At 37.2% G+C, this 12,478-nt stretch overlaps 1 protein-coding gene across 2 annotated transcripts in view; it reads left to right on the top strand.

Annotated features, from left to right (window-relative positions):
- The window catches only part of LOC111144603 (hook microtubule tethering protein 3), a 110,686-nt gene that overhangs the window by 37,959 nt on the left and 60,249 nt on the right, over positions 1-12,478 (top strand). For both annotated transcript variants that reach the window (XM_022498983.1, XM_022498984.1), the window contains exons 6-8: positions 382-449; positions 9,522-9,584; positions 11,399-11,482. In XM_022498983.1, coding sequence (XP_022354691.1) covers positions 382-449; positions 9,522-9,584; positions 11,399-11,482 — 215 coding nt within the window. The remainder of the gene's footprint in view (positions 1-381; positions 450-9,521; positions 9,585-11,398; positions 11,483-12,478) is intronic.

Below are 12,478 nucleotides of genomic sequence, written 5' to 3' on the forward strand. Positions count from 1 at the left end.
ATCAGAGTGTTTTTTAACCTGTAACAAAGTATATATATGTAACAGATAATTTTTAAATTTTAGGAATAGTAATAAGGAATTCTTTCCATTCTGGCTGTAGGCTTTGTTTCATTGTCTAATATCCCTAAGAAGCTATATTCCTGTGACCTTTAGCTGTAGCCTCAACGTGGTAATGGTGATGGTGGTGGTGGTGGGCTTACCTTAAAGAAACAGAAATACTGTGATTTTCAGCCTTTACTTACCTGTGATGCATATAACATGAAGAATTCCTAGGAAGAATGAAAACACAGAAAAATACTTAAAAATTCATGAAGTGTGAGACTTTACTCCTTGAGTATCTTTAACTTGAACAGTGACATTCCAGATTGTTCTTATTTTCAGAGTACATCCAAGCCATTATGATGATGGAGGAATCTGTTCAACATGTTGTCATGACAGCCATTCAAGAGGTATGTCGGAGCTTTATGCTTACTGTTTGTGAGAAATTAAAGGAGCAAACTGGAATAGTAGATGTGGAAATTTTAAAAAGAGATTCTCCTCATTTTTTGAGAATTTTTTTCTTTGCACTTATGATATACTGTGCCTCATTTTTATTTAAAAAAATCATACATTTGAATTTCTCATTTGTATTTAAATCTTACACATTTGTCTTGTAGGTATATGTATTCAATAACTACTGAATATTACAATATTCAGTATTACAGTATTACAGTACTACTACTATTAAAAATTTTTAATTTTTAAAAATGCCCCAGTGAACTACAAATAGTAGACCCATTTCTAAAGCCATTGTAAATACGTATCTTAAACCAGCAGTCTACCTCACGCTTAATTATTGGTTTCTCGTTTGGCAGAGGTGGGTCTTCAACTCCAACCATACCCAAAGCTACTTCTAGATGAATATTTATACTGAAACTGTAGGGGAGGAAAAATACCTTTTTCTTCTACCCATCCAAGTTCTCAGCTGAGACCTCTGTATCAAAGGACAGATGAATAAGGATACACATGTATTTTAGTTTTTTACATGACATAGAGACCTTCTTAAGGAAATGAAGATGAAAAAAGTGTTTTTTATTTATTTTTTTCAAAGAAGTGTTTAAACTTGAGAGTTTTAGGGCTGAGTTTGATGAAGAATGGAGAATCATGGAAAAATGTGATAGGGCACACAAGCGTTTGAGCTAAGGATAGTAACCTGGAGGAAACAGCAATTCCTATTGATTCAAGATTCTTTCAGAATCCCTCTATCTTTGGAGATAAGCATGCTTCTTTCCTTTGCTTTGAGTATAGGGAAGACATCTCTTACATGAGGATTTTATGACCTGCTTCAGGAGAAGGTAGAAAATCTATCCTGTATCTGCTTTTTCTCAAACTCCTTCAGCTTGAAGTGTTCAGTATGCCAAGGTGCCATACTTTGGGGTAGTGTGTCGTGAGCTCCATCAAAAGTGAGACATAAAACTATAAAAGTAAAAATAAAATGTAATAACCAGTTGATTTCCGGATGTGAGAATGTTTTTAATCATGAAGGCAATGGAACAAACTGTTAGGGGTACTAGAGAACAGTATAGGACTTGAACATGCACCTGACAGAGAAAAAAAAACAACAGACAGCATGAAAAATGCTAAATGTCAGTTAAGTTGTATTTTTTAAGAAATCTGACCATCTGACTATAAATCCAGGAGTTCCCACCACCGCCCCCCAGGGTTCTGACTCATAGAACTCAGGAATGATGACAGTATTATTATAGCAAGTGAATACAAACCAGAACCAAATCCCCCCCACCCCAAAAATGCATATAGTGAGGTCTAGGAAGTCCCAAATGCAGTTTCTGTTGTTCCCTCTCTGTGGAATCAAGACCTATCACACTCCCAGCACATTACTGTGTGACAGTTCCAAAGTACTGCCAACTGTTAGGGCTCACCTCAGTTTTCATGTTTCCAAGTTTTTATTGGGGTTTCATTATGTAGGTGTGATTGATTGTATCAGTGACCATGGGGTTGAAGGCAGTTTCCAGCGCTCCTCCCCCCAAAGTCAGACTGATTATGAAGTGGCTCAAAGACACAGTCCTCTGATACATGACTGGTTTTTCTGGCATGGCCAGCCCCCAATTTGATCATCCAATTTTTTAGTTTTAAGTACCTAGGACCCACAAATAAAAAAGTTACTCTTATCAGGAAGGAAATACCAGAGATTGAGGGGCTGCTTGCCAGTAATAGGACAAAGGCCAGCCAAATTCCTTACTACAGGACCTTTCAAAAAAGCAAAGCTTTTGTTTTATTCATTTATTTTTTTAAAGATTTTATTTATTTATTTGACAGAGAGAGACACAGCGAGAGAGGGAACACAAGCAGGGGGAGTAGGAGAGGGAGAAACAGGCTTCCCACGGAGCAGGGAACCCGATGTGGGGCTCTATCCCAGGACCCTGGGATTGTGACCTGAGCCAAAGGTGGATGCTTAATGACTAAGCCACCCAGGCACCCCCAAAAAGCAAAGCTTTTAAAAGACGATCAGTTTAGCAGTCAGCTCTGATGATAGGAAGATTAAACTGGTACATCTTTTTAAAAATATTATACTCTTGTATTATATGAGATATTAGGTCATGAGTGTTAAAATATCAAAACGATGGTCTCTCAAGCAAGATAGAAGTTATTTTGCTCCTAAGTCCTCTTGGATTTTGCTCTGTAGTCATCAGGGACACAGCTTTCTTATTTCCTTAAGACAGGTTTCCAACTTAGTGGTTCAGCTGTGGCTTCTCAGGTGCCAGCTATCACATTCCATTTCCAGCCATCAGGAAGGACTGAAGGAAGAGTTATCCACTTCCTCTAAATAAACTCAGCAGTTCTCCCCCGTGTTAACCAGATATTATTCATGGAGCCACACAGTCCCAAAACCAGCCAAAATATGAGGAGCCTGTTACTCCAAAAATAAGAAAAAGAATAAGGGGCCACTAACAGTTCTGCCTTACTGTAATTGATCCTATAATTCTGTTTTTAGGAATTTATCCTAAGGAGATCTGAAATACAGAGATACAATAATAGCAGACATTATGTCAAACCTACTATGTGCTAGATAGTGCTAGTACTTAATAAATACATTGTGTCTCTTAACTCATTTAAAATTCACAATTATAATTAATGCTACTGAAATGTAGACTTAAAATTATTAAATTGGCAAATTTTGTGTTCTATATATTTTATCAAAAATTTTTTATTTTATTTATATTTATTTTGTAGACTTAAATTTATTAATTTAGACTTAAAATTATTAAATTGGCAAATTTTATGTTCTATATATTTTATCAAAAATTTTTTATTTTATTATTTTATTTATATTACTTATTTTTTTTAACATTTTATTTATTTATATGACAGAGATCACAAGTAGGCAGAGAGGCAGGCAGAGAGAGAGGGGGAAGCAGGCTCCCCACTGAGCAGAGAGTCCAATGTGGGGCTCAATCCCAGGACCCTGGGATCATGACTTGAGCCGAAGGCAGAGGCTTTAACCAACTGAGCCACTCAGGCGCCCTAATTTTATCAAAAATTTTTTTTAATGAAAAATTAATTTAATATTTTGAGGTATACACTGTTATTGTCCCCAGTTTATTAAAGGGGAAACTGAAGCATAGACAGTGTGAGTAACCTCAAGTTCACACAAGAAGTAGCAGCAGAGTTAGAACTCAGATCTAAGCAGTCTGAGTTCAGAGCCCACGCCCAGAGCCATTATGCTGTATTGCCTCAAGATTTATTTCACATTATTTTCTAGTACGGAAACAGAAATAGCCTAACCACCTAAATTACAGTAGAATAATATATTGACATATTAGGTAGCGTTAAAGTGAATTTCTGAAAAATACGTAAAAATATGGGTAAGGCTTATTAGGGAAACAGGGCACATGACCAATAAAATCCCATTTCTGTTTAAAATAGAAATTAAGTTGAGTGAAAAATGACAAAATGTTAACCATCTCCAAATGGTTGGATATTCTGTGCTCTTTTCTGTATTTGCCAATTTTTCTATAATTATAGGTTTGTAATTATAATCAGGAATATTTTTAAAATTAAAATACGTCGGGGCATCTGGGTGGCTCAAAGGGTTGAGCCTCTGCCTTTGGCTCAGGTCATGATCTCAGGGTCCTGGGATCGAACCCCACATCTGGCTCTCTGCTCGCCACGGAGCCTGCTTCCCCCTCTCTCTCTGCCTGCCTCTCTGCCTACTTGTGATCTCTCTCTGTCAAATAAATTTTAAAAATCTTAAAAAAAGGGGGGGTATAAAATTGCTAAAAATAAAAAAATAAAATGTCACCAAATGACTTTTAATTCTATGAATCTAGCCCAAGGAATTATTTAGAAATTCAGACCAAAATTGGACACAGCAGTGTTTATCAAACTATCTTACATAATTTTTTAAAGTTTATCTAAGTTAATCTCTACTAGACCCAGTGTGGGGCTTGAACTCACAACCCCAAGATCAAGAATCACATGCTCTTCCAAATGAGCCACCTAAGCACCTCCAAACTATTTTATTTTAATAGAAATATGACAACAGTGTGCACCCATTGGGAAGCAAGTGTTTAAACTAGGCTACCTCGATTTCATGGAGGTATAGTTGATAGTAATTTGTTTAAAAAAAATTTTTTTAAGATTTTATTTATTTGAGACGGAGTCAGGGCAGGGAGGGGCAGAAGGAGAGGAAGAAGCAGACTCCTTGATGAGCTGAGAGACCAGTGTGGGGCTAGATCCCAGGACCCTGAGATCATGACTTGAGCCAAAGGCAGACACTTAACCAACTGAGCCACCCAAGCACCCCTAAAACTTTTTTTTCTTATGGGGCACCTGGTTGGCACAGTCAGTTGAACATCTGACTCTTGGTTTTGTCTCAGGTCATGTTCTCAGTGTCCTCAGACTTGACATGACCTGAGAGAAAACCAAGGTCTGCTCCCATGGAGGCTCTGTGCTCAGTATCGAGTCTGCTTAAGACTCTCTCCCCTCCCTTTGTACCACCCCCCCCCCCCTGTGACAAAAAGAAAGCACTTAAAATGTCAAGTGAGGGGCACCTGGGTGGCTTAATTGGTTAAGTGCCTGCCTTGAGCTCAGGTCATAATCTCGGGGTCCCGGGATCAAGCCCTATGTCAGGCTCCCTGGTTGGTGGGGAACCTCGTTCTCCCTCTCTGTCTGCTGCTCCCCCTGCTTGTGCATGCTCTCTCTATCAAATAAATAAAATCTTTAAAAATCAAATAAATAAATAAAATCTTTAAAAAGAGTTGGAAAATGTCAAGTGAATGAAGCAATATAGTTAGATGTCAACAGTAGATTGTATGTCTTTTATGTGCATGTTCCTTCTATTCATTTAGCACATACCATGAAGCACCTACTATGCACCAGGAGCTATAGTAGGCATTCAGGATAAAATTATGAAAAAGGCAGACATAGTCTCTTGCCCCCACAAAATCTAAATTTCATGGGAGAAATGGCTAATCATGCAATTCACATACATTCAAAGCATTCAAAATGAAAAGTACCATGATGGGGAAAATATTAGGAGTACCTCAAAGGCGTAGCTAACGCAGTTTGGGGACTTAAGCAAAGGCTTCTCAGAGAAGGTGGCTTTTTTTTTTTTTTTTTTTAAGATTTTATTTATTTTTTTGATAGAGATCACAAGTGGGCAGAGGGGCAGGCGGGGGCGGCGGGGGGCGGGGAGACAGGCTCCCTGCTGAGAAGAGAGCCCTGATGTGGGGCTCCATCCCAGGACCCTGGGATCATGACCTGAGCTGAAGGCAGAGGCCTTAACCCACTGAGCCACCCAGGCACCCCAAGAAGGTGGCAACTTGACTGAGCATGGAAGGATGAGATGAGGTAAGGAAAGGGCAAAAATTGTTGTAAAGTCCGGGAGGCAAGAGAAAGCAAGACTTATCTGGAATGTTGGTTACCCATAGCGACCATGGTGAGGTATAGCGAGTGCTTAGAAATGAAATAAGAGACCTAAAGTCATTAGAATATTGAGCAGTTTCATTTGGGAATTGGGATTTTGGAAATCAGTGAATAGATTTTAAGGAGAAAATACATTAAAGTCTTTATTTAAGAAAATGTATATGATGAGAAGAATGGTTTGGAGAAAACCGGGCTAGAAGAAGGGAGAGCACTTAAGAGACCTTAGTAATTAATATTTAATTACCAAGAATGAATGATGGAAGCCCGAACAAGTTTATGGCAGTCAGGGTGGAGACAGGTGCACAGATTTGGAAAATTAAAGGAGCTTGAATCCATTGGATTGGTAACTGATGGGACCAAGGGGAAGAAGGAGGGGTGGGGGGCGGGGAGGGAGTAGCTGGATAGAATAATGGAAATAAAAAGGGCTTCTTTAAAATGGTAGTCTTTTTTTTTTTTTAAGGGTATATTCTATTTATATTTCTTTATTCAGGTACTACGACATTTATTTATTTACTGTGATAAAATATGCATAACAAATATTTGCCATTAGTGACATTTAGTGTGTTCATAGTGTTGTGCAAACATGGTTGACTATTTTGTTCCACCTTTTTCCATCACCACAAAAGAAAACCCTTTTCATCCACTACATAGGCTGTTCTCATTTCCTCCTTTCTCTAGCCTATGTCAACCGGAAGTCTGCTTTCTGTCTCTATGAATTTCCATATTCTGGATATTTCGTATAAATGGAATCATATGATATGTGGCCTTTTGTGTCTGTCTTTGTTCATTTAGCATGATACTTTCAAGGTTATTTTGTAGCACGTATTAATACTTGCTCCTTTTTATGGCTGAAAAATCCATTGTATGGATGTGCAGCATTTTGTTTATTCTTAAGTTGAGGGACATTTGGGGTTGTTCCTACCTTTTGGCTATTGTGAATAATGCTGTGAATATTAATATAAGGGTTTTGGTGTTTTTTTTAACATCCACTATTAATTCTTCTGGGCATATTGAAATTGAGTTTCTTGGTCATGTGGTAATTATGTGTGTAACTTTTTTGAGAAAGCACCAACTTGTTTTCCACACATCCTGAAGCATTTTACATTCCTACCAGCAGTGTACTAGGATTCTGTTTTTTCCACCTCTTTGCCAACCTTGTGAATGTCCTTTTTTTTTTTTTTTTTTTTTTAAGATCTGTTCATTTATTTTAGAGCGTGCACAAGCAGGAGGGGCAGAGGGTGGGGGAGAGAGAGAAACTCAAGCAGATTCTGTCCTGAGTGTGGAGCCTGACCTGGGGCTCAATCCCAGGACCCTGACATCACAGCCTGAGCTGAGGAACCAAGAGTCGGACACTGAACTGACTATGCCATCTAGGCACCTCTGCCCATCCTTTTTGTAATAGCCATCCTACTAAAGAAGCTGAGAAGAGATTGGGTCAGGGAGCACACGTGGGATTAGCTTTCAAGGGAAAAGTAGCACTTGTCTTAAAATTGAAAAAGGAAAGTATGGGCATGAATGTTGCCAATTTTGTAAATTAAGACATGGGAAATTCTTATTCGGAGACGAGGTTTTCTGATGAAGAGTGCAGAGATTGGAGAAATAAGAAAGGTTTAGAATAATCTATGGTGGAAGCATAATTGTACTTTTGGAGCAACTTTAAAGGCCCAGTTGAAATTAGAAACTATGTATTAATAGTGTTTTCTGATTTAAATTTTTGTTTGTTTTTTTACTCTCTCAGTACTTAATAGTCTGGTGTATGGCCAGAAGAGATAGGTAGAATAATAATATACTGAGATTTTGCCAGGAAGAAAGAATTGAAGATAAGAAAATTGAGATATTGACAAAGGTCATCACCATAATAGACTTAAAAATCTGAACTAGAAAGTAGAAGGTAATTGTTTAAACAAATGGTGAACCATGGAACCCAAAGCAGGGGAGGGAAGTTCCCAAAAATAAGATGATATTGTTAACAGAAGAAGGAGGAGTAAATGTGAGCAGGCAAAAACAATAATGTTTAGTATAAAGTCTCAGCAGAGTAAGGAAGAAAGTGAATATCAGAATGATGGAGTCTCACTAGAAGCCCAGGAGAAAGGAGGGAGGTATAGGGCTTGGAAACCTCAAATTTAGGAGCACATAAATTAAACGTAATTGAATGAGAGACTAGGATTGAGAAAAGGTTGTATTCAGAGTGTAGGACACTTAGGTTCTTATTCGGAGTTGTTGCTGTATTATGATGAGGACTTAACTATAACAGTGGGAAAAGGAAAAAGACGAAGAAACACTTCTGGTCCTTCTACTACCTGTCTCTGATTAGATAGGGCCTCTCTGAGCCTGGCGCAGCCCGTTACCACATTCTAATAACGCTTGTCTTACCCACTTGACCTATGTGTGCTACATCCTTGGATGATAGCTTCTTAAATATTTCAGAATTATAAAGGTGATTGTTCTGGATGGTAGAATAATGGTTTTCCTTTTTATATTTTTATGAATTGTATATTCTTTACAATGGGACTATTTTTTGTTGGAAGAAGTCTCAAAAATCTTATGATTAATACTGTCATGAGGAAAGCATAAACATTGAAGCCAGTGTTTTTTACTCTTCCTGAGATTTTTTTTTTTTTTTCCCTAATTATGCTGAGGGACTTTGAACTCTTCTCATCGCATTAGTATAGAGCAGTGATTCTCAAACTTCAGTATGTATTAGAGTCACCCAGAGGACTTTATTAAATATGTTGCTGAGCCCTAGCAGCCCCCCTCCCCTCCCCAGTTTCTGAGTCAGTAGACCTGGGCTGGGACCCAGTAATTTGCATTTCTGAAGAGTTTCTAGGCAACACTGATGGTTTGAGAACTTCACTTTGAGAACCACTGATAAGGAGAAAAAAAAGTACAGCTGAACATAACAATTTTCTGATCTCTCAAAGAGTGTTACTGAAGGCTGATATTACAAGATCTCTCTCAACAGTGCATCCCCACATTTCTAATTGTCCCCCTTTCTTTTGTCCCTGAACATAAGAAGGAAAGAGTAGAAAATTGGGACCATTTGAGTCTGCCCCTGACATTTGTCACAATCAGAAATTTATCCCGTTTACCCCCAAACCCTCACATGTTATATGGCTCCTCTCTCTGCAACAGCAGGGTGAGAGAGGCTAAGAAATAGAGAGAGGGTGTGTGTGTGTGTGTGTGTGTGTGTGAGAGAGAGAGATAAACATCAGCCAGTTCATTTTGGCTAATACTGATATTGCCCATATTTATTTTTTAGATAGAGTTACATCAGTGTTGCTGTTTTTTTACTGAGAAGTCAGTTTTTAAATACTTAGCCACTTTTTTAACCTAAAGATTTGTCTTGATTCTTATGACTGCCCTTACAGTGAAAATGAGCACCAGAATTTAGACCTGTAATTTTAAATGGAGGCATTATCCTGGGATAAAAAAGATTTTAGACTGAAAATGTATAGGAAAATGTTCCTCTTACATTTGTGTCTTCATTTTAATTTTTATAATTCTGTGGTGGCCGGGTGTTCATGTTGTTGTCTAAGTGTATTTTATATGATGTCATTTTTGCCTCATAGTTACAATCATTTAAATCTTAATTTCAGCTGATGAGTAAGGAATCACCTGTCTCTGCTGGAAACGATGCCTATGTTGACCTTGATCGCCAGGTATCTAATTTTGCAGTTTTATCCATGTAGCGATTGAAAAGAATAAACTTTAGATACTAATGAAAAGAATGTTTCAGTTGAATTTGCTTATAGAGTATGTTGGTTTAATTATTTGTTTTTTCCTTAAGTTCAAGACTTAAGCTATTTTACTAGTGGATATTATGCATTTGTAATTAAATTTATAATTTATAATTAAAATATTATATGATCCACTTTAAAATAAATTTAAGTCATTGTAATTCATGTTTTCTAGTCGTGATTTTTTTTCTTCCCATTGGTGATATCTTTCTGTATGCCACATTTAGCACAATAGATGCATTCTTGGCAAGTGGCATGCGTTTTACTCTTATGATTTACTTATAATACACAATACCTTTTATTTCACATGAGTCTTCCATGGCAGATGTCTCCTGCACCCTTCATCTTTGTGAGGGAATAGTCAGTAGATATTTAAATGTACCAAGGAACCTACTATATTCTTAAAGGAACTCTGTCTGCAGTACATTCTTGCAATTTTAGCCAAAAACTTATTTTGTAATTTTAATTACTGCTTTGCAATAAAATACTACAACTTACATTGTCAGTATCTATATTCCATCTGTCCTGGGACATCTTTTCCAAAGTGTAAACAGAAATCTTTGTGTTATCCTCTCTCATTTTTCGCATTGGTTTCTAAATGTTTTGTAGGAAAATCTTTGGTCATGGTATAATTTTTTTTTTTTTTTAAGATTTTACTTATTTATTTGACAGAGAGAGATCACAAGCAGGCAGAGAGGCAGGCAGAGAGAGGAGGAAGCAGGCTCCCTGCTGAGCAGAGAGCCCGATACAGGGCTCGATCCCAGGACTCTGAGATCATGACCTGAGCCGAAGGCAGCGGCTTAACCCACTGAGCCACCCAGGCACCCCTAATTTTTTTTTTTTTTTTAAAGATTTTACTTATTTATTTGAAGATCACAAGTAGGCAGAGAAGCAGGCAGAGAGAGAGAGGGAAGCAGTCTCCCTGCTGAGCAGAGGGCCCGATATGGGGCTCGATCCCAGGACCCTGGGACCATGACCTGAGCCGAAGGCAGAGGCTTTATCCCACTGAGCCACCCAGGCGCCCCTGGTCATGATACAATTTTAACTCGAGTTATAATTTGCTTCCCTTACTTTGTGATGTTAGATTTTAAAGTTGCTGCCTTTTATGGATTTTTTTTTTTAATCTATGTTACACAGGTGAGGTCACATGAATGGAAAAGCTAGTATAATTTTTAATCAATTTTTTTTAATTAATCAATTTTAATTAATTTGTTCTTGCTTTGCTAACCTAGGGTTTATGGGACACAACTCAGAAATGTTTGGTTTGTGTTGAGAATCAGAATAATAAAAATATTTTTTAAAACTGTGTTACACAAAATAACATAAACATGTAATATGCTTGAAGATTTTGTGTTGAAATACTTCTGGCTATATATTTCAACAATTGAAACCCCCATCCTCTAGCACATACATATTTTATCAAGGGAAAATTTTTCAGTTATTACAGAATTAACATTACCAAGAATCATGTAGCCCAGACAGGAAGAAAACTTGTGTAAGAAAACTTGATAAGAGGAAAGAACCAGATTCAGTACAGAAAAGACAAGACTTAACAACTAGAAGATACTCAAAGTTAGAAATGGCTGGTTTTGACTCTTCACAAGAGTTCTCAATTTCTCCCAGCCCCTCAGAAAGAAATGAGAAGAAAGTGTTCTAATTCTTTATTGTGCTTATGTAATTATTAATTGTTTCTATTCATATTGAAATGTTTATTGCATCTCTTTGTTTCTAACTAGTTGAAGAAAACTACAGAGGAACTAAATGAAGCTTTGTCAGCAAAAGAAGAAATTGCTCAAAGGTGCCATGAGTTGGATATGCAGGTAAGAGATGTTTTCTGTGTGCTACCTGTTTGAAATGCACCACTGTAAGCAACACCAAACGTGCTGTGTATTACCATACAGTATTGTTGGATTATCATGCAACCCTAATTAAGGAAAAAAAGGGGGAAAAACAGATTTGTGGTTAAAGATAGTAGAGTCATCAAATATATTAATTTTCTTTACTTCCGGCAGCCGCATTAAATTTAGAATAAATGAACGAATGGTATAACACAAGAAAAGAAAGGGGGGCTATCTGTGCTAGCTTTAGGGAGGGGTGGGGGAGTTTTTTTTTTTAAAGTGCTCATTTGTAGTGTTTGCCAGTATCCATAGTAGATACTCATAATACACAGAAAGGCCAACTTTTTGTAGATAAGCCCTAATGTGAAGTTCATGAATGCACAGCTTACAGTTACCCTTGCTTTGACTACTTCATTAAGGAAAGTCTGCATTACAAAAGAGAAAAGGAGGAAGATAAACAGGAAGATAGTCCTAGAGGAAGTGGAGAAATTTGGGATAGTAGCAGAGATTAATCTTTTTAATCTATTTAATACTCTTAGTGAAATTAGTAAAGATATTCCATCTGGGACATGATGCTAAAATCAGAAATCAAACACTTAAGTAAATTAAAAATAGAATTGTTAAAGTGAAAAACTTAACAGGATAGTTAAAGTGTATAGGAAATCTCTCACAATTAAAAAGAGTAAAAAATTATTTAGGATTTACCTCAAAATTAGATCAGGGCATGGACAGAAAGGTACAAATACATAATTGGCCATGTTTTGATACTTGTTAAATCTGGGTCATGACTACACAGAGTTCATAATATTTTATAATAGAAGAATTTTACGTTGAAAGGCAGAGGTGTTGGTCATCGCTTTGGATGCACATAGGAGGAAGTATAATCAGAGCACACTTGCTGGGTCATACAGTAAATGATATTTATCTAGTCACAGTGTAAGTGCCATTAATTGCTTTTCCAAAATTTTAAAACTTAAC

The sequence above is a fragment of the Enhydra lutris genome, unplaced genomic scaffold, assembly GCF_002288905.1.
Source record: "Enhydra lutris kenyoni isolate GAN:26980312 unplaced genomic scaffold, ASM228890v2 scaffoldscaffold11, whole genome shotgun sequence".
In the NCBI taxonomy this organism is placed as follows: Eukaryota; Metazoa; Chordata; class Mammalia; order Carnivora; family Mustelidae; genus Enhydra; species Enhydra lutris.